We start from the raw sequence: 27971 nt of genomic DNA, 5'->3' as shown, positions 1-27971 counted from the left end.
GTGTGTGGGCGTCGGGGATGAACGAATAGAGTCTGGTGGCGCTTGACTTCCATTCAGAACTCCATTTATGGTCCGCCCAAGTAGCCGCAGAAATGTCTTGTTGTTGCGTCGATGCAACGTCATGGATTGTATGAAACAAAGTAAAAAAGATGAGAAACTTACAATCTTAACAGCAAGATTGCCGGCGGCAATTTAAATAATTGTGATAACGATGCTTCGTTACGCGAATGAATAAAGTTTCAAAACTAAGCAATAAAGTTATTGAAGCATAAATAAATGGTGTTGAAAGCAGTAATATTTCCAACAATGTTGTTGGGTAAATACCCGTAGCCCCAAGAAAAAAAATCTGGTGGTACTTGATAGAAGTCTGGTGATACTTTATATCCCTTCAGATTTCCATTTAAAGTCTGCTCAATTGGCTGCAGAGATGTTTTGTCCGTTAGCTTCGTTAAGTCGAAGTTGAGCTGTTTGCACAAAAGGGGGTCTTGGTTTCTGTCGACGAAGCTGCTTGTTTGAAGGAGCAGAGACCTTGCAGTGAAGAAGGTGGTTGGGCTCCAATGCTCGTCGACCGAAACACATAGTGTTTTTTTCGCAACGAAGCTCAGCAGTTTGAATGCCGCAAGAAGCGCGCAGGGCGCTGTTGATGGTAGTGAGAACTGCTGAAGAGTAGACAAGGGCTACCATATTATGTAAAGTGTCAGCCCACGCTCCCCAGCTGGAGTTTGCCAAGCGCTTAAATAGCGCAGCACGCGATCTCAGTTTTTACGCAGTGACACCAAATGGTGGTGGTACATGAAAGATCTGTTTAATTTACCCGTAAGTACCTTGGTTGGTTGGTTTTGAATCTTTATTCTCGGACTGACAAAGCCTTGATAGGTTATTCCTGGTAGTTTCGCATACTTGTAGACGCTCTTGACGCAGGGCCGGTTACAGAGATTGGCAGAGTAAAGTTTCCGATTGTTGAAACTTTGTTGCCAAGGAATTATTCCATCCACTAGGTGCGAGAGCAGTCCTGAAATGCGTTGCTCAAGCGCACACCCCGAGAGTCGAACTAACGCCGCGTGATCTTGAGCCGGCGTGTAACCACTGAGCTAACGGGGAGGAGAACCTTGGTTCGGGGAAGAACAGAAATTTTTCTTTTGCCATTTTTCCATTAGAAACCTAACACGAGTAACGAGTATAGCGTAGGCTACTGAGACACGTTTTGTCCCTTTTCATTGTAGATAATGACGTAGAATCAACACTTTTATCAGTAGCTTACAAAGTTGCTTACTATTTATTTATAGCTTTCTAAGTAAGTTTATTGATAACAAAGTTATGGCGGTTTATTCATTGCTTGTATTAGTTGTGTATGCCACTTTGACCAGAAGGGTTGATTGTTTGCATTGCATGAATGCGTACGTAATTTCATCAAACGGAATCGATCGAACAAACTACGAGCACCATGACATTCGCGAAGTAACTTGCATAGAAACCGACCGGTCGGGTTGCTTTCGAGTAGAGATGAAAGTCAATTTCACCGATGGAGGAACGGGTAAATACACTAAACTACAAACAAATTGAAAACAAGAGTTGTTTGAAATTTTATCGGTGGAGATGAAATTTCTTAGGTCGAGTTGCTTTCTTTCGATATTTAATTTTGCCATTAATCCAACAAGATGACGTGGTTGATTACTCTGCTTCAAACGTAGGCAGTTTACATTTTACTTGTGCCAAACTTTTGTTGGTTGAAAAGAAACAATAAATTTTGAAATTTTTAAACGAAAAGAAATGTTAAGTAATTTTTTAAATAAAATTCAAATTTTCTTAAAATTATTTTACACATCCGAGTGTAAAATAAAATCAATCGGTTAATTGACAAACTCTTGAAAAAGAGGCGAGCCCACAAGCATTAGGCTACTGTTTGTCAAGCAGCATCGATGTGTGAACACTTCTGCAGGTTGCACAACATCTAAATGCGTCAGACCGTGACGTCGCTATTATACCATAGATTACTTAAGTAATCTACTTAGTTATACTTAATTATTAAAGTAATACTTAAGTAATCTATGATTATACCATCTGGACTGCAAGCCAAAAGCTAGGCCTCAATCTGCACGGAAAACAGGATTGCTGTGATGAAACATTTAATAACCCAATCGAGGCTTTTATTCACTGAAATGTAGAAATACAAAACAATAAAGAACCAAAGACAAACTGATAGCAATAGGTAACGTAGTAGGCATACAACACAAACTTATACTGTAACCATAGACTCCTTAATAGTCTGGGAGCCTGCAACAGAAGATTTCACCCCGTAAGGTACAAAAGGTTTGACCCCTTGAAGTTACTGGGGTCAACCATGTCACTCATAAAAAGTATGGAAAATTGACCCCACCGGGTGGGTCTGGACCCTAGAGCCCTCTAAAAAGCCCCAAAAGGTTATGTTACCCATATTATGTTACCCCATAGGGTACATGGACCAAACTTGATTAAAACGAAGTTCTATGTCAGGACATCACAAAATAATGAAATCTAACAATATTTTCGGGTGGAAAGGTGATGTAAGATCCCCCAAAGTGACCACCAGGGGGTTAATTTCACCCCATAAGGTGCATGGACCAAACTTGGTCAAAACGAAGTCTTATGTCAGAACATCACAAAAATATCAAATCTAACAATATTTTCGGGTGGAAAGGTGATATAAGATGCCTTCAAAGTAACCCACCTTAATGTGACCCCCTCGGAAGGTTTATTTCACCCCATAAAGTACATGGACCAAAGTTGGTCAAAACGAAGTCTTATGTCAGAACATCACAAAATATCAAATCTAACAATATTTTTGGGTGGAAAGATGATGTAGGACCCCCCAGAGTGACCCCCAGGGGGTTTATTTCACCCCATAAGGTACATGGACCAAAGTTGGTCAAAACGCAGTCTTACGTCAGGGCATAACAAAAATATCAAATCTAACAATATTTTTGGGTGGAAAGGTGATGTAAGATGTCATCAAAGTGACCCCCCAAAGGGTTTATTTCACCCCATAGAGTAGCCTACATGGACCAAACGTGATCAAAACGAAGTCTTATAGGACACCACAAAATACCAACTCTAACAATACTTTCAGTTGGGAAGGTGATAAAGGACCTACCCAAAAGTGAATCTCCTCCTGGTTTAATTTACGTCATCCCTTACTTGAACCAATCTTGGTGTAACGGAAGTGCTATACCAAGACAGTATGAATCTGAATGGATTAAATCTAAAAATATTTTTTTTAGGTTTTGGTGAAATACATTCACAAGCTGTCCCATGATGCATGAAATGGAACTATATTTTACAAATTTTTTTTGTATAAATCATATTCAGTCAATCGAAAAAAGGTAACAGGACATGACAATACATGGCTTTGTAACACCAAAAACAGAAAGTACATAAGAAGTATATAGCCAGGAAATTGATCCAATATCTTGATACGACCACTAAATGTTGACTTAATCGTACAACTAACTATCCAAATCAAAACGTTTCGAAATGAATCATTTCGGAACGTTAATTCAGGCAGTAATGAACATTTTCCAGCTGCTACAATAAATAACCCAATAAACCCGATGTAGTAAATTTTTGTCTTTAATGCCATTTGCTTCATGTCTCCAATCAGTTATTGTAACTGTTCATTCATAAACAGAGATTGTTTGTGTAAATGTAAACGGTCGTTTCTTTATTCTTCATTGTCACTGCTGTCGCTTTCACTTTCTTCGTCTTCTTCTTCAGATTCATACAATTCTCCTGTTATATACAGAGAAAAGAAATAAAGACTGTACAAAACATTTGCTATTATGCACTACAAATATGCGTAACGTACAATAGTAATTTTATTGTCTTTTACAGACGTCTATTTTTCTTCGAATAATGCAACATTGCAACTAACTATTAACTGGAAAAAGTGTTATTTTTTCAACATTTCTTAATTATTCAGTGCACCCAAGCATTTCTCTCAAGATTGCAGAAACTATTGGTTACAGGTTCCTAAAACGAAACTTTACAGCCAGTTATTGGCTAATGTTTACAGTCCAGAAAGTAAATGACGGATAGACCAGGAGAAATTTTTATATTTATATAGAGTAACACAAGCGACATCCAATGCTGTTTACCTTCTTGATTTTCCTAGATGGGATCAGATTCCACGCAGAGACATCTAAAGATGTAGGTGGAGCTTCACCTTCAAACCACACCACTTTATAACAACCTCCTTCTTCTTTTCAGCCATACTCTAGTGGCGATGTTGCTGCTTGCTCACTTCTAGTTGAAGATAACCACCGTCTTGCGATGAGATGTGTGCGCCTTATCTTCTGGAGAAGTACTCGTGAACGAGGTGGTAGAGTACTACTATCTAGCAGCTTCTGTATGCATGATATCCTTTCATTTTCTTTTTTGGGTTTGTAGCTGTCTAAAAGCATTTATAAGCGGACTTCGTTGACACAATTAATTTTCTTGTTTTTGTACATGTTACACACAAAGTTCTCTATTGCGATGATAGTGTCTTCACCAATTTCTTTGTCTTGTCCGAGTTGGCTAAAAGCTGCCTGCGCTTTGTGGTTTCCTTGGAGTAATTTCAGCGGCCGCACTTTCCCTTTCCTGCTAAATGACGAGGTGTAATCAGGAGAAGTACTCGTGAACGAGGTTTCTGTTTTTGGTGCTACAAAGCCATGTATTGTCATGTCCTGTTACCTTTTTTCGATTGACTGAATATGATTTATACAAAAACTTTTTGTAAAATATAGTTCCATTTCATGTATCATGGGACAGCTTGTGAATGTATTTCACCAAAACCTATATAAAAATATTTTTAGATTTAATCCATTCAGATTCATACTGTCTTGGCATAGCACTTCCGTTACACCAAGATTGGTTCAAGTAAGGGATGACGTAAATTAAACCAGGAGGAGATTCACTTTTGGGTAGGTCCTTTATCACCTTCCTAACTGAAAGTATTGTTAGAGTTGGTATTTTGTGGTGTCCTATAAGACTTCGTTTTGATCACGTTTAGTCCATGTAGGCTACTCTATGGGGTGAAATAAACCCCCTGGGGGGTCACTTTGATGACATTTTACATCACCTTTCCACCCAAAAATATTGTTAGATTTGATATTTTTGTTATGCCCTGACATAAGACTTCGTTTTGACCAACTTTGGTCCATGTACCTTATGGGGTGAAATAAACCTTCCGAGGGGGTCACATTAAGGTGGGTCACTTTGAAGGCATCTTACATCACCTTTCCACCCAAAAATATTGTTAGATTTGATATTTTGTGATGTCCTGACATAAGACTTCGTTTTGACCAAGTTTGGTCCATGTACTTTATGGGGTGAAATAAACCTTCCGAGGGGGTCACATATTAAGGTGGGTCACTTTGAAGGCATCTTATATCACCTTTCCACCCGAAAATATTGTTAGATTTCATATTTTTGTGATGTCTTGACATAGAACTTCGTTTTAACCAAGTTTGGTCCATGTACCCTATGGGGTAAAATAACCCCCCTTTTTGGGGCTTTTTAGAGGGCTCTAGGGTCCAGACCCACCCGGTGGGGTCAATTTTCCATACTTTTTGTGAGTGACATGGTTGACCCCAGTAACTTCAAGGGGTCAAACCTTTTGTACCTTACGGGGTGAAATCTTCTGTTGCAGGCTCCCAGACTATAAAAGTAATGACTGTAACATATAAGTTTCAAACATAAGACTGCGACGCTCTGGCAAAGCAGTTGAAAGGAAAGGTTGCTTGCGGTGCCAGAGGCATCGCGCTTCTTAATCAAGCAGCAGATGACGTAACTACCAAACACAAATTCCAGACGTTGTCAAGACGTAAATACCACATTCTTCCCTCCTTCATCTTCGGAACTTCATCTTCGAATAAAACAATAACAAATTGACCAAACGATACAATAATAAACAGATACATTTCATACATGATAAATAAATGCATTACCTACAGGCACCTTAAACGTCGTATATATTGTGACCATATCTTTCAGGTGGTCTAGTTACTCTAGAACAGGGGTTCTTAACCTTTTTTCCTTTATTACCCATTTCTGTCCAGATTAAAGTCCCATTACCCAAAATCTAATTTTATCTATTTTGAGATATTAAAAATATAAAACAGCGTTATTCAACAAAAACTACATTTAATGTACCGTAAAGAAAGACATCAATAGTGTCAGTGAGACATGTGTTCTTGTTTTTTCTGTACAATCGATGCAACATTGGGTGCGACTTTGGATTGGTTTAGTTTTGGTTTTTTGAATCTTTACCCTCGGACTAGCAAAGCCTTTATAGGTTATTCCTGGTAGTTTCGCATACTTATTGAGGCTCTTGACGCAGGGCCGGTTACCGAGATTTGCAGAGTGAAGTTTTTCCGATTGTTGAAGTGTTGTTGCCAGGAAATTATTCCATTCACTAGGTGCCGCTGAATGGAGAGCAGTCCTGAAATTGGATACTACACAAAGCAAATCTGACTCCAGATTTAACAGCATGTTTCGGGATTTTGATTTCAAAGCAACAACACTTGAAAAGGTTGATTCACAAAGATAAGTACAAGGGAACATAGTCAACAATGTTAGCTATAGGCTATCGGATACAAGAAAAATCTTACTATAAAATGTCACAAAAATAAAATACATAAAACCAACGACAAAAATGATGAGAAAATAAATCACTATGACGAAACAATTCTACAAATGATGATATATCACTGTGCTTGTTTGGTTGTTTTGAACGGACTCAAAACATCAAAAAAAGTGTGAGTAAGAAAGCAACTTTATCACTTACAGTTGTGACATTGTTTATTACATCTATAATTCTAAATAATTCTGGTTAAGTTGATTACCCACCTGCTATCCTGAAATTACCCGCATGTGGGTAATTACCCATAGGTTAAGAGCCACTGCTCTAGAAGAACGTCTCGGGTGTGTAGAAATGGTTAAGGGAGATTCAGTCATTTCATGATCAGTTTCCGAAGAAGTGTGAGCATCTGTATCAATATCTGGTGTAAGATTTTGCTGTATACCGGCGATTTCTGATGAAGGGTTTCGTTGTAGGCTACACATGGAGGTTCTGATGTAAGGTTTTGTTGTGTGAGTGAAGTTTGAAAGGGAGATTCAGAAGGAGGAGAAACCATGTTATCATTGTTTGATCCATTTCTAGGTGTTGGGGCAAGATCGTTGGTTGAGACGGAAGATTTTCGACCATTGGGAAATCGCACATGGGCAAAATTTGGGTTTGCGTCCAATAGCTCGACCTCTTCCACAAGCGGATCGCTTTTACTTCGGACAAAACCTCGGAGTAGGACTGGTCCTGGCTGGATAAGCCAGCTAGGAAAAGATTTCGGTGCTGGTTTAGGATCGGCCGCCTTGGTTAGTGACGTCACAAAAATCTGTGACGTCATGCAAAAAAACGCAACTACTTTTAGGAAGGGTGCAAAAACGCGGAATAGAAGTAAAAGCGGAATGCCTATTGATTTTTAAATATTTGTAAGCATTATTATTGATCTAGCGCTAACTTAAACTGTTACTATTTTGTACCAATTCTCAGCAATTCATTTTTACAATAAAAATACTTGCTTTATTAACGTACCAACTTTCACGTTTATATGTTATCTACAAAACGAGCAATGTTATCTACAAAACGAGCAATCGTGGTTCAGTATAAGCCGCCCACAGTTTGCTGTGATCGATGAATACTGCCTCCACCAAATATGCTGTAGCTTTCTCATTTCTGCTCGGATTTTAACAATTTTACTATCGTTGGATGGCATTATGCTTCATCTACCCGAATGGATTAATTGCCAATCTAAAGTAGGCACTATATTTATGTAGCGCTAACTTAAACTTTATTATTTTGTACCAATTCTCAGCAATTCAATTTTTACAATAAAAATACCAAACCAACACAAATTAAAAGAGTATGTCTTGTTTTATTAACCTAACAACTTTCACGTTTATATGTTATCTACAAAACGAGAAATCGTTGTTCAAACGTAACCGCTCGACGAAGCTTTTTTCCAATGGATTTTTCAAGGCGATTCGATCGTGGTTCAGTATAAGCCGCCCACAGTTTGCTGTGGTCGATGAATACTGCCTCCACCAAATATGCTGTAGCTTTCTCATTTCTGCTCGGATTCTAACAATTTTACTATCGTTGGATGGCATTATGCTTCATCTACTCGAATGGATTAATTGCCAATCTAAAGTAGGCATTACATTTATGTAGCGCTAACTTAAACTTTACTATTTTGTACCAATTCTCAGCAATTCATTTATTACAATAAAAATACCAAACCAACACAAATTAAAAGAGTATGTCTTGGTTTATTCAAATGTTAACTTTCACATTTATATCTAATCCACAAAACGAGCAATCGTTGTTCAAACGTAACCGCTCGACGAAGCTTTTTACCAAAACAATGCAAACACAAAGCGATCAGTTTCCAGTGTTCATTACAAGCCGCCCACAGTTTGCTGTGATCAGTGAATACTGCCTCCACCAAATGTGCTGTAGCTTTCTCATTTCTGCTCGGATTTGAGAAATTTTACCATCGTTGGAATGCACGATACTGCATCTATCCAAATTCATTGGTTGCAAGTTTAAAGTATGCATTATATTGATCTAGCGCTAACTTAAACTTTACTATTTTGTACCAATTCTCAGCAATTCATTTTTTACAATAAAAATACCAAACCAACACAAATTAAAAGAGTATGTCTTGGTTTATTCATATGTTAACTTTCACATTTATATCTAATCCACAAAACGAGCAATCGTTGTTCAAACGTAACCGCTCGACGAAGCTTTTTTCCAATGCATTTTTCAAGACGATTCGATCGTGGTCCAGTATAAGCCGCCCACAGTTTGATGTGATCGGTGAATAGTGCCTCCACCAAACATGCTGTAGCTTTCTCATTTCTGCTCAGATTTTAACAATTTTACTATCGTTGGATGGCATTATGCTTCATCTATACGAATCAGTTAATCCTAATTCACAAATAAACACTGGAGCCATTAACTGATGGTTTAAACTTTACTATTTTGTACCAATTCTCAGCAATTCATTTTTTACAATAAAAATACCAAACCAACACAAATTAAAAGAGTATGTCTTGGTTTATTCAAATGTTAACTTTCACATTTATATCTAATCCACAAAACGAGCAATCGTTGTTCAAACGTAACCGCTCGACGAAGCTTTTTACCAAAACAATGCAAACACAAAGCGATCAGTTTCCAGTGTTCATTACAAGCCACCCACAGTTTGCTGTGATCAGTGAATACTGCCTCCACCAAATGTGCTGTAGCTTTCTCATTTCTGCTCGGATTTGAGAAATTTTACCATCGTTGGAATGCACGATACTGCATCTATCCAAATTTATTGGTTGCAAGTTTAAAGTATGCATTATATTGATCTAGCGCTAACTTAAACTTTACTATTTTGTACCAATTCTCAGCAATTCATTTTTTACAATAAAAATACCAAACCAACACAAATTAAAAGAGTATGTCTTGGTTTATTCATATGTTAACTTTCACATTTATATCTAATCCACAAAACGAGCAATCGTTGTTCAAACGTAACCGCTCGACGAAGCTTTTTACCAAAACAATGCAAACACAAAGCGATCAGTTTCGAGTGTTCATTACAAGCCGCCCACAGTTTGATGCGATCGGTGAATAGTGCCTCCACCAAATATGCTGTAGCTTTCTCATTTCTGCTCGGATTCTAACAATTTTACTATCGTTGGATGGCATTATGCTTCATCTACCCGAATGGATTAATTGCCAATCTACAGTAGGCATTATATTTATGTGGCGCTAACTTAAACTTTACTATTTTGTACCAATTCTCAGCAATTCATTTATTACAATAAAAATACCAAACTAACACAAATTAAAAGAGTATGTCTTGGTTTATTCAAATGTTAACTTTCACATTTATATCTAATCCACAAAACGAGCAATCGTTGTTCAAACGTAACCGCTCGACGAAGCTTTTTACCAAAACAATGCAAACACAAAGCGATCAGTTTCCAGTGTTCATTACAAGCCACCCACAGTTTGCTGTGATCAGTGAATACTGCCTCCACCAAATGTGCTGTAGCTTTCTCATTTCTGCTCGGATTTGAGAAATTTTACCATCGTTGGAATGCACGATACTGCATCTATCCAAATTCATTGGTTGCAAGTTTAAAGTATGCATTATATTGATCTAGCGCTAACTTAAACTTTACTATTTTGTACCAATTCTCAGCAATTCATTTTTTACAATAAAAATACCAAACCAACACAAATTAAAAGAGTATGTCTTGGTTTATTCAAATGTTAACTTTCACATTTATATCTAATCCACAAAACGAGCAATCGTTGTTCAAACGTAACCGCTCGACGAAGCTTTTTTCCAATGCATTTTTCAAGACGATTCGATCGTGGTCCAGTATAAGCCGCCCACAGTTTGATGTGATCGGTGAATAGTGCCTCCACCAAACATGCTGTAGCTTTCTCATTTCTGCTCGGATTCTAACAATTTTACTATCGTTGGATGGCATTATGCTTCATCTATACGAATCAGTTAATCCTAATTCACAAATAAACACTGGAGCCATTAACTGATGGTTTAAACTTTACTATTTTGTACCAATTCTCAGCAATTCATTTTTTACAATAAAAATACCAAACCAACACAAATTAAAAGAGTATGTCTTGGTTTATTCAAATGTTAACTTTCACATTTATATCTAATCCACAAAACGAGCAATCGTTGTTCAAACGTAACCGCTCGACGAAGCTTTTTACCAAAACAATGCAAACACAAAGCGATCAGTTTCGAGTGTTCATTACAAGCCGCCCACAGTTTGATGCGATCGGTGAATAGTGCCTTCACCAAATATGCTGTAGCTTTCTCATTTCTGCTCGGATTTTAACAATTTTACTATCGTTGGATGGCATTATGCTTCATCTACCCGAATGGATTAATTGCCAATCTACAGTAGGCATTATATTTATGTAGCGCTAACTTAAACTTTACTATTTTGTACCAATTCTCAGCAATTCAATTTTTACAATAAAAATACTAAACCAACACAAATTAAAAGAGTATGTCTTGTTTTATTACCCTAACAACTTTCACGTTTATATGTTATCTACAAAACGAGCAATCGTTGTTCAAACGTAACCGCTCGACGAAGCTTTTTTCCAATGCATTTTTCAAGGCGATTCGATCGTGGTTCAGTATAAGCCGCCCACAGTTTCATGTGATCGATGAATACTGCCTCCACCAAATATGCTGTAGCTTTCTCATTTCTGCTCAGATTTTGACAATAATAGTTGGTCAAGCAAAAATAGTAGGCTACACATTTAGCCAAACGCAGCAGCACCACTTTTCAAGATTAAACAATAGAAACCCGTTAATGATGCAGAAATCAGTAGTCTTAACAGCATCAAATTTTACGTCTTGAAGCAGTTTAACATCGCCTGTCTTAATACGAGAAGTAGAATGGGGTGACTTTGGTCCAGTTATGAGACACCGCTTACTTTAGTTTTACAATGGTTCTGGGAGAAAACTTTAATTAACCCATATTGAGGGCTATCAAGAGCCCTTACATGTTACCAAGTTTGAAGTCATTTGGTCCATGCGTAGAGTTAGAAAAAAAAAAAAAACTATAAGTGGTTTTCACTCCAGTGTTTTAAAAAAACTATAAGCAGTAATCTTTTTTCAAGACATGCTCATTGCCAACCCCAAAAAGGGGTGTCACTGGCCCCTTTCAGAGTTTTTAAAATACTTTCAACAATCAGCACTCGTGATTACGTATCAAATATCAAGTTAATCGAACGAAAATGTACCACTAATATATGGCCTAGCACCTGGTTTCCGTTTGTATTTCCTATAGGCATGTCAATTTTTGAAATATTAATCTGCACTCCATCAAGCCAAAATTGATGAAAATGGATCACTAACACAACTAAAATCCTGTAATAAACGACAAAAAGTGGATTAACATCATACAAAAGTGGCCAAAGTCACACCATATTTTCTACATGTCAAGGGGTGACTATAGCCACCTAGGTGAAAGAAGCAAATGCTCAGCAGCCAAATTACATAATTAATACTGAACCTAGAGCTAAGACCTACTTTCTGTCAATGCTTGGCATACCCAGTATGGTCAGACACTGGCGTGCCAGGTAAAAGTTTGCAAAGTTATTTTTTGGTGTTATTTGGCGGCCATATTGGATCCTCCAGAGTGAACAACTGAATTCACATTTTTCTTAAAAAATTCTGAAAACACACAAAAGAGGATATTTACAAACCTATGCAAATGACCAAAATATTGCAGAAATATTTTAAGTTGCTCAAGTTAACCAGTAACCTTTTTTTTGTTTGGTATAAAGTCGCCCTTGATGGCCAATGTCAACCCATTTTACGGAATGATTTGTTCTTGATGAGAAACATCTGAAGTAGCATCTATCCATGATCGAAAAATGTTTGGAACTGCCTATTTCATCCAAAAATTTGTTAATTTTTTAAGTTGGTACACTATTGTTTTTGTGGCAAAAATGGGACCCCCTCAAACTTAAATAAACGAAAAACTACTCGTTTTTCCTTTACAGTGCTTTGCTAGGGGAGAAAGTTGCCCGACTTCCCTCCCCCTCTCGGAGCACCTGCTCGGTGCCCATGAGATTCGCGGGCCCCTAATCAAGGCAATTCTAACAAAAACGCGCTTTGTATAAATATACGACTTAGTTTCTTCAATTTCCAGGACCTCTCGGAAGGGTTGCGGGACCCTCAAATCATCTCAAAGCAAGACATACTCTTTTAATTTGTGTTGGTTTGGTATTTTTATTGTAAAAAATGAATTGCTGAGAATTGGTCAAAATAGTAAAGTTTAAACCATCAGTTAATGGCTCCAGTGTTTATTTGTGAATTAAGGTTAACTGATTCGTATAGATGAAGCATAATGCCATCCAACGATAGTAAAATTGTTAGAATCCGAGCAGAAATGAGAAAGCTACAGCATATTTGGTGGAGGCACTATTCACCGATCACATCAAACTGTGGGCGGCTTATACTGGACCACGATCGAATCGCCTTGAAAAATGCATTGGAAAAAAGCTTCGTCGAGCGGTTACGTTTGAACAACGATTGCTCGTTTTGTGGATTAGATATAAATGTGAAAGTTAACATATGAATAAACCAAGACATACTCTTTTAATTTGTGTTGGTTTGGTATTTTTATTGTAAAAAATGAATTGCTGAGAATTGGTACAAAATAGTAAAGTTTAAGTTAGCGCTAGATCGATATAATGCATACTTTAAACTTGCAACCAATGAATTTGGATAGATGCAGTATCGTGCATTCCAACGATGGTAAAATTTCTCAAATCCGAGCAGAAATGAGAAAGCTACAGCACATTTGGTGGAGGCAGTATTCACTGATCACAGCAAACTGTGGGTGGCTTGTAATGAACACTGGAAACTGATCGCTTTGTATTTGCATTGTTTTGGTAAAAAGCTTCGTCGAGCGGTTACGTTTGAACAACGATTGCTCGTTTTGTGGATTAGATATAAATGTGAAAGTTAACATTTGAATAAACCAAGACATACTCTTTTAATTTGTGTTGGTTTGGTATTTTTATTGTAAAAAATGAATTGCTGAGAGTTGGTACAAAATAGTAAAGTTTAAGTTAGCGCTAGATCAATATAATGCATACTTTAAACTTGCAACCAATGAATTTAAATAGATGCAGTATCGTGCATTCCAACGATGGTAAAATTTCTCAAATCCGAGCAGAAATGAGAAAGCTACAGCACATTTGGTGGAGGCAGTACTCACTGATCACAGCAAACTGTGGGTGGCTTGTAATGAACACTGGAAACTGATCGCTTTGTGTTTGCATTGTTTTGGTAAAAAGCTTCGTCGAGCGGTTACGTTTGAACAACGATTGCTCGTTTTGTGGATTAGATATAAATGTGAAAGTTAACATTTGAATAAACCAAGACATACTCTTTTAATTTGTGTTAGTTTGGTATTTTTATTGTAATAAATGAATTGCTGAGAATTGGCACAAAATAGTAAAGTTTAAGTTAGCGCTACATAAATGTAATGCTTACTTTAGATTGGCAATTAATCCATTCGAGTAGATGAAGCATAATGCCATCCAATGATAGTAAAATTGTTAGAATCCGAGCAGAAATGAGAAAGCTACAGCATGTTTGGTGGAGGCAGTATTCATCGACCACAGCAAACTGTGGGCGGCTTATACTGAACCACGATCGAATCGCCTTGAAAAATGCATTGGAAAAAAGCTTCGTCGAGCGGTTACGTTTGAACAACGATTTCTCGTTTTGTGGATAACATATAAACGTGAAAGTTGTTAGGTTAATAAAACAAGACATAATCTTTTAATTTGTGTTAGTTTGGTATTTTTATTGTAAAAATTGAATTGCTGAGAATTGTTACAAAATAATAAAGTTTAAGTTAGCGCTACATAAATGTAGTGCCTACTTTAGATTGGCAATTAATCCATTCGGGTAGATGAAGCATAATGCCATCCAACGATAGTAAAATTGTTAAAATCCGAGCAGAAATGAGAAAACTACAGCATATTTGGTGGAGGCACTATTCACCGATCGCATCAAACTGTGGGCGGCTTGTAATGAACACTCGAAACTGATCGCTTTGTGTTTGCATTGTTTTGGTAAAAAGCTTCGTCGAGCGGTTACGTTTGAACAACGATTGCTCGTTTTGTGGATTAGATATAAATGTGAAAGTTAACATATGAATAAACCAAGACATACTCTTTTAATTTGTGTTGGTTTGGTATTTTTATTGTAAAAAATGAATTGCTGAGAGTTGGTACAAAATAGTAAAGTTTAAGTTAGCGCTAGATCAATATAATGCATACTTTAAACTTGCAACCAATGAATTTGAATAGATGCAGTATCGTGCATTCCAACGATGGTAAAATTTCTCAAATCCGAGCAGAAATGAGAAAGCTACAGCACATTTGGTGGAGGCAGTACTCACTGATCACAGCAAACTGTGGGTGGCTTGTAATGAACACTGGAAACTGATCGCTTTGTGTTTGCATTGTTTTGGTAAAAAGCTTCGTCGAGCGGTTACGTTTGAACAACGATTGCTCGTTTTGTGGATTAGATATAAATGTGAAAGTTAACATTTGAATAAACCAAGACATACTCTTTTAATTTGTGTTAGTTTGGTATTTTTATTGTAATAAATGAATTGCTGAGAATTGGCACAAAATAGTAAAGTTTAAGTTAGCGCTACATAAATGTAATGCTTACTTTAGATTGGCAATTAATCCATTCGAGTAGATGAAGCATAATGCCATCCAATGATAGTAAAATTGTTAGAATCCGAGCAGAAATGAGAAAGCTACAGCATGTTTGGTGGAGGCAGTATTCATCGACCACAGCAAACTGTGGGCGGCTTATACTGAACCACGATCGAATCGCCTTGAAAAATGCATTGGAAAAAAGCTTCGTCGAGCGGTTACGTTTGAACAACGATTCCTCGTTTTGTGGATAACATATAAACGTGAAAGTTGTTAGGTTAATAAAACAAGACATAATCTTTTAATTTGTGTTAGTTTGGTATTTTTATTGTAAAAATTGAATTGCTGAGAATTGTTACAAAATAATAAAGTTTAAGTTAGCGCTACATAAATGTAGTGCCTACTTTAGATTGGCAATTAATCCATTCGGGTAGATGAAGCATAATGCCATCCAACGATAGTAAAATTGTTAAAATCCGAGCAGAAATGAGAAAACTACAGCATATTTGGTGGAGGCACTATTCACCGATCGCATCAAACTGTGGGCGGCTTGTAATGAACACTCGAAACTGATCGCTTTGTGTTTGCATTGTTTTGGTAAAAAGCTTCGTCGAGCGGTTACGTTTGAACAACGATTGCTCGTTTTGTGGATTAGATATAAATGTGAAAGTTAACATATGAATAAACCAAGACATACTCTTTTAATTTGTGTTGGTTTGGTATTTTTATTGTAAAAAATGAATTGCTGAGAATTGGTACAAAATAGTAAAGTTTAAGTTAGCGCTAGATCAATATAATGCATACTTTAAACTTGCAACCAATGAATTTGGATAGATGCAGTATCGTGCATTCCAACGATGTAAAATTTCTCAAATCCGAGCAGAAATGAGAAAGCTACAGCACATTTGGTGGAGGCAGTATTCACTGATCACAGCAAACTGTGGGTGGCTTGTAATGAACACTGGAAACTGATCGCTTTGTGTTTGCATTGTTTTGGTAAAAAGCTTCGTCGAGCGGTTACGTTTGAACAACGATTGCTCGTTTTGTGGATTAGATATAAATGTGAAAGTTAACATTTGAATAAACCAAGACATACTCTTTTAATTTGTGTTAGTTTGGTATTTTTATTGTAATAAATGAATTGTTGAGAATTAGCACAAAATAGTAAAGTTTAAGTCAAGTCAAGTCAAGTCAATTTATTTTGTTTTAACAGCGCCATATATTAACAAATAATCAGAGTAAAATGTAATTGTCAAAACAATGCATTGTACAACTGTTGGTTAGATTATGGCGCAATCAGGATGGTAGCGAAAGACCATAAGCAGTCATCTAGTCAGCCACCACCCCATCACAGTAAATCTAACTACACATTCATACACACTAGTGCGCAGAGGCAGGCACACTACTTCATTGAATAAAAAGAGTTCGCCACTGAGATTGAAAAACAACTACTGTTGGTTTGAATCTGCATTCTCAGACTGAGTAAGCCGAGGATGAAGATTCAAACCAACGAGCAACGACCAAGAATTGACCAACCACCAATAATTAGTGATTGTGTGCTATAATAGGCTACAGCACTTGCGAAAGTTTTCCTGAAATAACGAGGAAAAACGTGGATACCACCACCGAATTGCAACAATTTTTATGTGAAGCATACAAAAACAGGGCAATTTGATACTAATAACTGTAGAGAACAAATATTAATAAGTAACTTACGATATGATGATATAGGCCTACTGTAAAGGTAAGTTATCCTTTGTATTGAGCACTTAAGGTACGCATGTATATTCATGTAACAGTTGGTTTTTGAGATTTTTTTTAAAGCAATGGAACGGTAAATCTTTTACATCGTGTGAAATTTCACTCCACACTTGCACACACAAGAAATGGAGTGTTTTTTTGCCAAAGTTTGTTTCAAACCTGGGAAGAAAAAATCTGGTTTTAGCCTTATGTCTTGTATCATGTTGATGTATGTCGTCTAATTTAACAAAGTAGCCAGAGAAACATGCTGGCAAAAAATTATTTTCGTACTTGAACATGAACTGTGCATATGCCAGCTTTGCAAGGTCACTCACTTTTAATACCTGAAATTTGCTGTACATGTAGGTCGTCGAAGTTTTCCTGTCACCAAACAAACACGCTCTAATAAATTTGTTCTGAATCACTTCCACCTTGTGTACTAACGTTTTGTTGGCCCTACCCCAATTAATTATCGAATATTGAAGATTTGATTTAAATAATGAAAAGTAAATTAATCGTAATGTGGATAATGGGACATAGTATCTGATTTTGTAAGCAATGCCACATACTTTACTCAATTTTGTGCAAAGGTCAGAGATATGGGCGTTCCAGTTCAATCTGTGGTCCATCGTTACTCCAAGATATTTTACTTGATCAGTTTTGTTAATGCTTTGGCCGTTTAAGGTGAGAGAGAACGATTTTGCAACAGGAAGTTAGCGCTACAAAAATGTAATGCCTACTTTAGATTGGCAATTAATCCATTCGAGTAGATGAAGCATAATGCCATCCAACGATAGTAAAATTGTTAGAATTCGAGCAGAAATGAGAAAGCTACAGCATATTTGGTGGAGGCAGTATTCATCGACCACAGCAAACTGTGGGCGGCTTATACTGAACCACGATCGAATCGCCTTGAAAAATGCATTGGAAAAAAGCTTCGTCGAGCGGTTACGTTTGAACAACGATTTCTCGTTTTGTGGATAACATATAAACGTGAAAGTTGTTAGGTTAATAAAACAAGACATAATCTTTTAATTTGTGTTAGTTTGGTATTTTTATTGTAAAAATTGAATTGCTGAGAATTGTTACAAAATAATAAAGTTTAAGTTAGCGCTACATAAATGTAGTGCCTACTTTAGATTGGCAATTAATCCATTCGGGTAGATGAAGCATAATGCCATCCAACGATAGTAAAATTGTTAAAATCCGAGCAGAAATGAGAAAACTACAGCATATTTGGTGGAGGCACTATTCACCGATCACATCAAACTGTGGGCGGCTTGTAATGAACACTCGAAACTGATCGCTTTGTGTTTGCATTGTTTTGGTAAAAAGCTTCGTCGAGCGGTTACGTTTGAACAACGATTGCTCGTTTTGTGGATTAGATATAAATGTGAAAGTTAACATATGAATAAACCAAGACATACTCTTTTAATTTGTGTTGGTTTGGTATTTTTATTGTAAAAAATGAATTGCTGAGAATTGGTACAAAATAGTAAAGTTTAAGTTAGCGCTAGATCAATATAATGCCTACTTTAAACTTGCAACCAATGAATTCGGATAGATGCAGTATCGTGCTTTCCAACGATGGTAAAATTTCTCAAATCCGAGCAGAAATGAGAAAGCTACAGCATGTTTGGTGGAGGCAGTATTCATCGATCACAGCAAACTGTGGGCGGCTTATACTGAACCACGATCGAATCGCCTTGAAAAATGCATTGGAAAAAAGCTTCGTCGAGCGGTTACGTTTGAACAACGATTGTTCGTTTTGTAGATAACATATAAACGTGAAAGTTGTTAGGGTAATAAAACAAGACATACTCTTTTAATTTGTGTTAGTTTGGTATTTTTATTGTTAAAATTGAATTGCTGAGAATTGTTACAAAATAGTAAAGTTTAAGTTAGCGCTACATAAATATAGTGCCTACTTTAGATTGGAAATTAATCCATTCGGGTAGATGAAGCATAATGCCATCCAACGATAGTAAAATTTCTCAAATCCGAGCAGAAATGAGAAAGCTACAGCATGTTTGGTGGAGGCAGTATTCATCGATCACAGCAAACTGTGGGCGGCTTATACTGAACCACGATTGCTCGTTTTGTAGATAACATATAAACGTGAAAGTTGTTACGTTAATAAAGCAAGTATTTTTATTGTAAAAATGAATTGCTGAGAATTGGTACAAAATAGTAACAGTTTAAGTTAGCGCTAGATCAATAATAATGCCTACAAATATTTAAAAATCAATAGGCATTCCGCTTTTACTTCTATTCCGCGTTTTTGCACCCTTCCTAAAAGTAGTTGCGTTTTTTTGCATGACGTCACAGATTTTTGTGACGTCACTAACCAAGGCGGCCGATCCTAAACCAGCACCAAGATTTCTAAAAGTTTCTAAAATTTGGCGTTAAAACAGCCAATATGACAACCCTGTTTGCCGTGCAAGATGAGGCCTAGCTTTTGGCTTCCACTCCAGGTGCTATTATAGAGACGTCTACGGTCAGGCCCACTGGAACCGGCTTTGCGCTAGTTGTTCTGAATAATTTGAAATACCTGAGCCTTGATTAGAATTTTTATGAATGTTAAAATTTAATAATACGCGTGTTATTAATAATTTTGAGTAAATTAATAAATTTTAAAAGGCATGTCAAAAAGTAACGTTCAATGGAAAAACTAAATTCTTCAGAAAGAATATCACTTTCAAACAATTTATTTGGATTCTTTTATCTTTCAACATATTCAATAATAAAAGTTTAATTCGATAATTGAGGTTCCTCATTTCATTCCTATCCTGTTGTTGCCTTTTCATGAATTGATTTTATTTGAAACTTTTCAAAAAATGAAATTGTACAAATCAATAACCTAGTTATTTTATATTTTTTACTAATTTCGATATAAAAGTTAACACTTTTCTCAGATTTTGTAGTTTAAAAATAACATAAAATACAACTTGATATTTTTTTCAGGTTTTATTGCCACTAGTTTCTGTACATCCGTTAGAGTTTGTGAAAATATCACCTGCGATGAAAGAACTGAATTGTTTGAGAAGGCAGCCTACGTCGCATCCACAAGGCAAGTAGTTGAGGAAATGGTGAACTGTGTTTTAATGAATCAAAAACATCACAACTTTTCTGAAAGAAACAAATATTAAGTTCATTGACATTACATCGACATTTGGTTTTCACAAAAGGTAGTGTCTAAGATCAAATGTCGTTGGTTCAAATCCCGATGCTTGCATTCAACTAATTTTTGTTATGCTCTACAACAAAATAACTTTGATTGCAATTTTGGCTTTTTATTCAGAGGTATTGAATACTCTGCACCAGGGTTTTTTTAAGGTTTGGTTTGGGTGACCGCTAAGTAGTTTTAAGAGACCGCAAGTGTTTCATTTAAATACCAAAAAATAGCCATATTTGCTTAAGACATAGCGAGAAACAACCATTACTTTTCTACTGTAGTTGCAAGTCCCAATTTTGGGAAACCGCTGGAGAAATTTGGGGGACCGTTTCGGTCCCCCAAAACACCTTAAAAAAAAACACTGCTCTGCACCAACAACAACTTTTACATATTCAATAATAAAAAGTGTAACTCACATTTGTGGAAATGTTATACATCCTACACCAAAAGCCTGGAGCGGTTATTTTTCATAGCTATTTGGATTCTGATGTTTTATATTTTTGGCAGTGTTGCCATTTGCGTCTTTTAAATCTATGAGTTTACCTGACTAATGTCCAAAGTTTAGCTACTGTAAAAAAAATTTTCTTTCCGTTTTTTGTGATCTTAAAAATAATTATTAATTATAAACTGTCAAGTACAGTGCCGGCAAAAAAATCTTTACATTCAGTCGGCAGAAAAAAACTTTACATGTAAAATCTGCACAAGTAGCAAAAGTAGCAAAAGGTTCATGGGCGTTGCTTAAACTCAGAAATTATGTCAACACAGACACTTTAAAAGATGTGTATCACGCTTTGATTTACTGTCATTTGCAATATTGTATTTCAAGCTGGGGAAAGGCCTGTGACAGTGCACTGGATCCATTAATAAAATTACAAAAAAAGGTTATAAGAATAATTACGAAACAAAATTACTATGCTCACACTAATTTTTTATTTTTCAAAATGAACATCTTGAAACTAAAAGACATACATAACATTGAAATAAAAAAACATATGTACAAAGTTCATATGAATGAGTATCCGTCTACGTATTGTGATTTATTTACAAATGCTTCATCTATTCATCAGCATAACACAAGATATCAAACAGGCAACAATTATTTTATAAACAGATCAAACACAGAATTTGGCAAGAAATCCATGCAGGTATTGGGACCAATGCTCTGGTCAGAGGTTCCAAGTAGGCTAAAAAACTTATCATTTCATTGTTTCAAAAAAGAGATCAAAACGTTAATTTTACAAAGCTACAGTGCATCGTAAGTGATATGTTATGGAAACCAACTTGTCAGTTGCTTCGGAAACTTTATTATTCTCTGCTTGCTTCATGGAATTTTGTGTTTTGGCCTACGTTATCATCAATATGTTTTTTTTTTGTGCGTATGCTGTTGTTGAAGCGCGGGAACGTTTCAATTATTATTTTTCTCTTGTAAGCTTATTTTAAATGGCAAAATCGTAATTTCCGTAGGGTGGCAATTGACTAGTAGACCGTATGGTCGTCTCGTTGTCTCCCTGTCGGTATGGGAACTTGTGTAACTTTTGTACTGTGTATATTGCATATTTCAAACATGTACCTATGTTCCTGTTACTGACAAATAAAACATTGATTGATTGATTGATTGATTGAAGTATAAGTTCTTTGCTTACTGTTCCCGCCAAAAGCATTGCGTCACAAAAACGCTTATAGTTACATCATTAGCTACTCTCTGACTACACTTCACCGTAATGCCATTGCTCTGCGTGCCTAGTGTTGCTTTCCAGCTTTGTGAATAGTAAGGGGGGTGAAATCGCACAATATTTTTCATTTTCTCAAAGTTTTGAGGTCTTGCAAAAAATTTCAAAAACTAAAATGGATCGAAAGAAGAAGCAAATGGAAGAAAAATATCGTGCCTTGACTTTGTTAGAAAAGGGAGATTCTGTGATTGCTGTAACCAGAGATATTGGGGTCTCAAAAGAGGCAATTTATCAATTAAAAAGGTGAAATATTCAGTTATTGTAAAGATTTTATTTGGCCAAATTTTGCGTTTTTGCATATATATTTTCAAAAACGCAAAATTATTTGCAGTCTCTGAGGTAGTACAGTCTGTTACATAGTCATCAACCTGGCCGTGTGCGAAAACACAGGCAACAAAACTTAATTCAGTCTTGTTTTGATGTTGTAAGTTTTAATTTACATTCATAGAACTGTCTGTGTCCCACTTAAATAAACCATCAAATTGAAACATTCTTGTGTGGCACAAAAATATATATATATTATGCCTAACTAGATTCAACAACAGTTTAAACTGATACTTCAGGCAAAACACTGGATAATAATTGCTGAATATCGATGTCGCCAGATTATTTGAAAATATCCAGCCCAACTTTAATAAAAGTCCAGACCAAAAGTAGCTTAATCTTTTCATTACAAAGTTAGTTCAAAGACTCAACATTTTTAAATTTGCATTGAAAAAAGCTAAAATGACAACCTATTTACTTATCAAACTAGTAACATTTCTTAATCCATGCTACTTCAAACCCTACAGCCTGAAAAGAATTTGACAATTTATCATGCTATGCGCATCAAACTTGCACCTTTGAACAAAACTACTTTTAATATTTCAAATATTGATATCATATTACAATGAAATCACAGTCAATGCTCATTCAGAACATCATTACAAAGATATTCTTACTTCATAATAAATCATTTATAGCACTAGTTGCAACGTTCATCTGATGAAATTGAAAGTAAAAGCAACAACAAGCAGGATGGTTTATTGCTTCACTGACGTTCACGCGCACCATGACAATGCGCATCCTCAGAGAGAATAACTTGTGAACTTTTATTTTGTATGCTATTCGCTCTGAGGATGCGCACTGTCTCTGAACTGTATTTCTCTCTGAACGCGTTTCGCTTCACTGGCGCCGAGTCGGATTTTGAAATATTCTTGCTTTGAACAAATACCGCGGGCTGCTGGCGCGTCTCGGAATTCAATCTAGCAATCAATTTTGTATGATGCCTAAACCGCATTCCTACTGTACTTCATCGACACGTAGATCTATCGTTGTGTTGTGTTATATGGTCGCGTGTAGAGTTTGCAATGCTTGTGGCTGCGCCTTTCCAATTAAAACCAGAACCTCTTTTTAAGAAAGTTAAACCATGATTCCTAACGCAAATGCAGTTCTTAATTTCCGAAGTTAAGTGTGGACACTCTCACGTAGCAATTCTATTCTTTGAGAATTAAGTTAATAATGTAGAACGACAGTATGCTGAACTAAGTTTTGGTGGTGGAGTTATTAGTCGTTCGGGTGCTTTCATTTTGGTGTTATTGGATTCTGTTCTTCGAAAGTTAAGGTTGAGTCAATAAACAATGCAGCTGTGAAGGATTCTACTTGTGATCAAGCGCTACTCAGTGAAGTTCAGTCCATAATCAAGGCAGTAGTAAAGACGACTTCGTGTCCCGGTCGCAAGTTTTCAAAAGGTACCATTAAAAAATCCCCTTCGAACTTTGTTTGGTAATTACGGAAGAAAAAAGAGCATAGCAGCGGTGGGAATCAAACCCACGTCAATGCAATGACTAGGCCTACCACCGCTTTAACCCTCTGCACCAAGTCAGGCAGTGGCAAACCGATGAGTTAATTTCGCTATTATACGCCTTTTTCTTTTGTTGCTCAAAGGGGATTTTTTAATGGTACCTTTTGTAAAGTTGCGTCCTGGTCATTCCTCGCCAATTATGCCCAGGAATGTCGCCGTCTCACTGAAGGCTGTATATGAGCAGGCATGCTGACTAGCAGCGTCCGCTACATAGGATATTGAGAAAAAAAAACTCATAAAGTTTCCAGTAGGGGAGACTGGGGGAACTTGGGCCATTTTTCACATTTTTGAACGTAGATCACTCAACTCTAATTCGATTGTAGAACACTATGCATCATTATGATCTTGATTCTTCGAGTAATTCTTTCTGAATTTTGAATTTGATTGATTGAATCTTTATCCTCGGACTGGGAAAGCTTCTTGCAGAGCTTAATCCTGGCAGTTTCGCATACTTGTAGAGGCTTTGAATCACTGACGCAGGCCCGGTCACCGAGATTGACAGAGTGAAGTTTCCGATTGTTGAAGTCTTGTTGCCAGGGAATTATTCCATCCATTAGATGCCGCTGAATGGAGAGCAGTCCTTAACGTGCGTTGCTCAAGCGCACACCCCGAGAGTCGAACCAGCGGCGCTTGATCTTGAAGCTTCTTCGTTCCAGAAGTGTTCTAAGTCTTTCAGGAAAAAATGTATGAGGGTTTAAAAAACGATAACTTTTCGGCCCAATGTGCCCCACCCCTGGGGTACATTGGGCCGCACATGGGGCACGTTGGGCCGGTATGTAAAACAATAAGAAATAACCATACTAAGTCAGTGTTAACTGCAAATGATGAATTAATATCATAAATGATCACTGTCCCGAAATACTTTCCCGAAAGGACACTTTCCCAACAGGACACTTGCCCGAAAATAAAGTGTATTTTATATGCAATGTTCCTTCAGGGAAGTGCAATTGCGGGCAAGTGTCCTTTCGGGCAAAAATCATGTTTGAACAAGTGTCCTTTCGGGCAAGCGTCTTTCGGATAATTGTGTACAGGTTCTCATAATTACAACAAAACATTTTTAAACAAACAATGCAGAAATAGGTAACTTTTTTAACTTTTCAAAGTGGCCCAACTTACCCCAACAGCAGACATATTGCTTTGTACAACTTGCCAGATTGATCTATAAAAGATTCGACAGAATGGAGTAGGCTACCATAAACTGACACTTAACCTCTGGCGATATAAATATAGGCTATATGAGCCACAAATATAGCACTTTCAGTTGCAGTTCTGCATGCTTACGTTTCAAGTAACTTAGATAATTTTTCAAAAAAACACAAAAGTAAACTTTCCTACTTCACTCATAAACGCTGACCACAATCAACTTCACCTCACCATTGTATGATCTGAGAACGAAACGGCATCACATGACGCCATCACGTGACATGCAGCGATTGTGTATCGCAAGATATATGGGTGGCCCAACGTGCCCCACTGGCCCAACTTCCCCCAGTCTCCCCTACCCAGTAGGCTTTTAAATCTTACCCATGAAAAAATGCAGCCTACATGTTAGTGAATATCAGTAAAAAGCTTTTCTTTGTTCGCCAACTGCTCTCTTTTACAGTTACTTTTTGCAGTTGTCGAATCGAAACTTGTCATTCTGCCCAGATTCCAATATTACATGCAATAGTTTCCAAAATCGATAATACATTTTATATTTATTGGAAATTGTTAACGTATCTCATAAATTATAACAATTATGTAAAGTTTTTAAACTGGTGAGACGTCGAGACATCATGGTAAGTTTGATTTGCCTAAATAAATGAACATTTTTGCCCAAATTCGAGACGTTTTTTTTTTAGCGTGGGAGCGATCGTCCCCCCGCCCCCCATAAATGGATAAAAATGAATATATAAAATGTAGTTGTTGTTGCAACAATGACGTGACAATCGATCGAATTCATGATATATTTCTGAGATTGCAAGAAACACTGTTTAGCTCGTCTACTCTCAAGCGACTTTATAATTATCACATTGATGAAGCCCAAAAAAGTTAAAACAAGCTGTAGGCTACATTCAGGTGGATCATTTACTTCTCATTTTGGAAATTATACTTCTGCTATTGAAAAATGGTGACCATTCCAGGTCACTCTAATTTATTTCCACACCAGTCAGTTCGATCATAAGCAGCAAAAGCTATAAGCTAGCTAGATCATTTTCAGTTAAGCCTATTCACAGAATCACAATGGATCACTTTGGAATCACAATGTGTTTTGTTTACCTTTCAGAGACTGCACTATCACTTGTTGTGATACAGATTACTGCAACAACGTCACAGCCTTTTCAGACGACGTCACTGTAGCACCCACAGATAGTATTTCTACTGCATCTACACACGAGGGTATTGCTGGACACACAGAGGACATGTCTATCGAACCTACGGATGAAATTACAACTGGAACACTTCATACAGTCACTACGGAAGCTAGTGCAGCCAACAACGCATCCCACAAGGTTGTGACATTATTGCTCATGTTTGTAGCGATGTGGCTTGTTCACTGAATGTGTTGAAAACTTCATAAATACATAGACATTTCATTCATACAATTGTTTTAAACATTTATACATAAAGCATTTATTTGTTTTGAACTTGTGGTAAATGTTCAACAACACCCAACGCTTCACTTTGCAAACAACGCGTTTCTAATACAACTTACATCAAGGAGCAGGCACAAGGCCATGTAGCCTGCCATCTCAGAAACTGAGAAAAAATTTGCAATTGTCCCGGTTTGTGCAAGCATTTTTCGCTCACTTACATTTCATTCACCCAGCCAGCGGCATGGGACACGTATGGTTTCTGATGTAGGCTACTAGATATGAAGGGTAAAAGATTTGTTCTTTACAAACAAAAAAAATTATGCAATATTCGACAGGGATATCTATAACTACGAAGTTGGAAACTAGTTGGAATAGTTGGAAACGAAGTTGGAATAAAATACTGTTTGTATCAACTAAGAGTAGACCTATTCAAACCTCGATTTCACAACAATAGTATAAAATGTACACTCACATCAAAACTTACATGATGTTTGAAAGTATATTTACGTAGAATCAAAAGAATGAATGAATGAATGCAACGAAGCCGGTTACTGTTGTTCTTGAGTGCAGCGCAAATCGTATCAGAAGTAAATGAAAAGTGTTGAGCAATCTGTGAAGTGTGCTGTCGCATCATGATAAACTTGTTCACAGACCAACCCAGAACGAAATCAATAAGATGTCACAAGGACTAAAGCCAATAGGCATTCTGGAAAATTTTAAGCAGCAACAAAATAGCCTACAACACGACCGCACCAATAGAATACAAACAAATAAACAAGGCAAGCGTACGCCTTACAGTTTACGGCAGGTGAAGTTACTGATACACTTTTCCTTGCCCCCATTTGCTGCCTTTTAGGTCAATTTATGTCAACATTTATCACAGTGGCGCACAAAGAACGTGACCAAACTAGTGTACAAGAGTAGTTTTAGCTCCACAGAGTTTCGAATCCCGTAGTTATAGACAGTGACGTACGCAGGATTTTCTGAAGGGGAGGGGCCATTGAAAGTGGCGTAGCCAGGTATTTTGAAAGGGAGGTTTTTGACGACCGGCGGGCGAAGCCCGACGGCGATTTCGCTTAAGACGACACCCAGCGGCGGGGGGTTTGGGGGGCCTTCCCCAGAAAATTTTGAAAAATTACTTTGAATTTGATGCATTCTGAGAGCATTTTCAACAAAAATGTGGGTATGAATATTCCTGTAAAATGGTGCTGTCAGGTGGCATAGCAAAAGGATAAGATCATGTTTTCTTCGGCATTTTTCGGAAATAAAGCTAAGTCTTTATGTTTTCTTGTTGTTAATTCCTGGCTCAGATGTTTAAATATTTGGTATTGGCAAAACTCGCTCTTTTAATGCAGTTTTGTTTAAAATTAGGCTAGTTTTTTTTAGACTGAAAACATCATTCCCAAGCATAAAGAGACTGAAAGCATCATTTTCAATATCGTGACGTCACACACGTGCCAAAGTGGGGTTGTAACCCCCAAGGCCCAACCCCCCCCTTGGCTATGCCACTGGCCATTGATATCCCAGACGTTTTCATGATATCCCAGTATGGTTTTAGTTTAGACTTTATTCATTTCTTTCTCACTGATCACTA

General features: G+C 37.0%; 1 protein-coding gene across 1 annotated transcript; it reads left to right on the top strand.

Moving 5' to 3' along the window:
- The first annotated feature begins 1383 nt into the window (after positions 1-1383).
- Positions 1384-26343, top strand: LOC145784105 (uncharacterized). Its single transcript, XM_082595858.1, has 3 exons — positions 1384-1534; positions 20018-20123; positions 26068-26343. Exons 1-3 carry the CDS (start codon positions 1390-1392, stop codon positions 26339-26341), a joined length of 525 nt encoding a protein of 174 aa, XP_082451984.1. The 5' UTR covers positions 1384-1389; the 3' UTR covers positions 26342-26343.
- Positions 26344-27971: the final 1628 nt, after the last annotated feature.

Source organism: Aplidium turbinatum, chromosome 15 (assembly GCF_918807975.1).
Source record: "Aplidium turbinatum chromosome 15, kaAplTurb1.1, whole genome shotgun sequence".
Classification (NCBI taxonomy): domain Eukaryota; kingdom Metazoa; phylum Chordata; class Ascidiacea; order Aplousobranchia; family Polyclinidae; genus Aplidium; species Aplidium turbinatum.
Note: the sequence above shows the minus strand (reverse complement) of the source record. Positions and strands in the feature narration are given on the sequence as shown.

Excerpts from the sequence above, each read along its gene's own strand:
- LOC145784105 (XM_082595858.1), top strand. The coding sequence starts at position 1,390 with ATGAATGCGTACGTAATTTCATCAAACGGAATCGATCGAACAAACTAC. Across the intron at positions 1,535-20,017 it reads TTTCACCGATGGAGGAACGG|GTTTTATTGCCACTAGTTTC; the intron begins GTAAATACACTA and ends TATTTTTTTCAG. Across the intron at positions 20,124-26,067 it reads GCCTACGTCGCATCCACAAG|AGACTGCACTATCACTTGTT; the intron begins GCAAGTAGTTGA and ends TTTACCTTTCAG.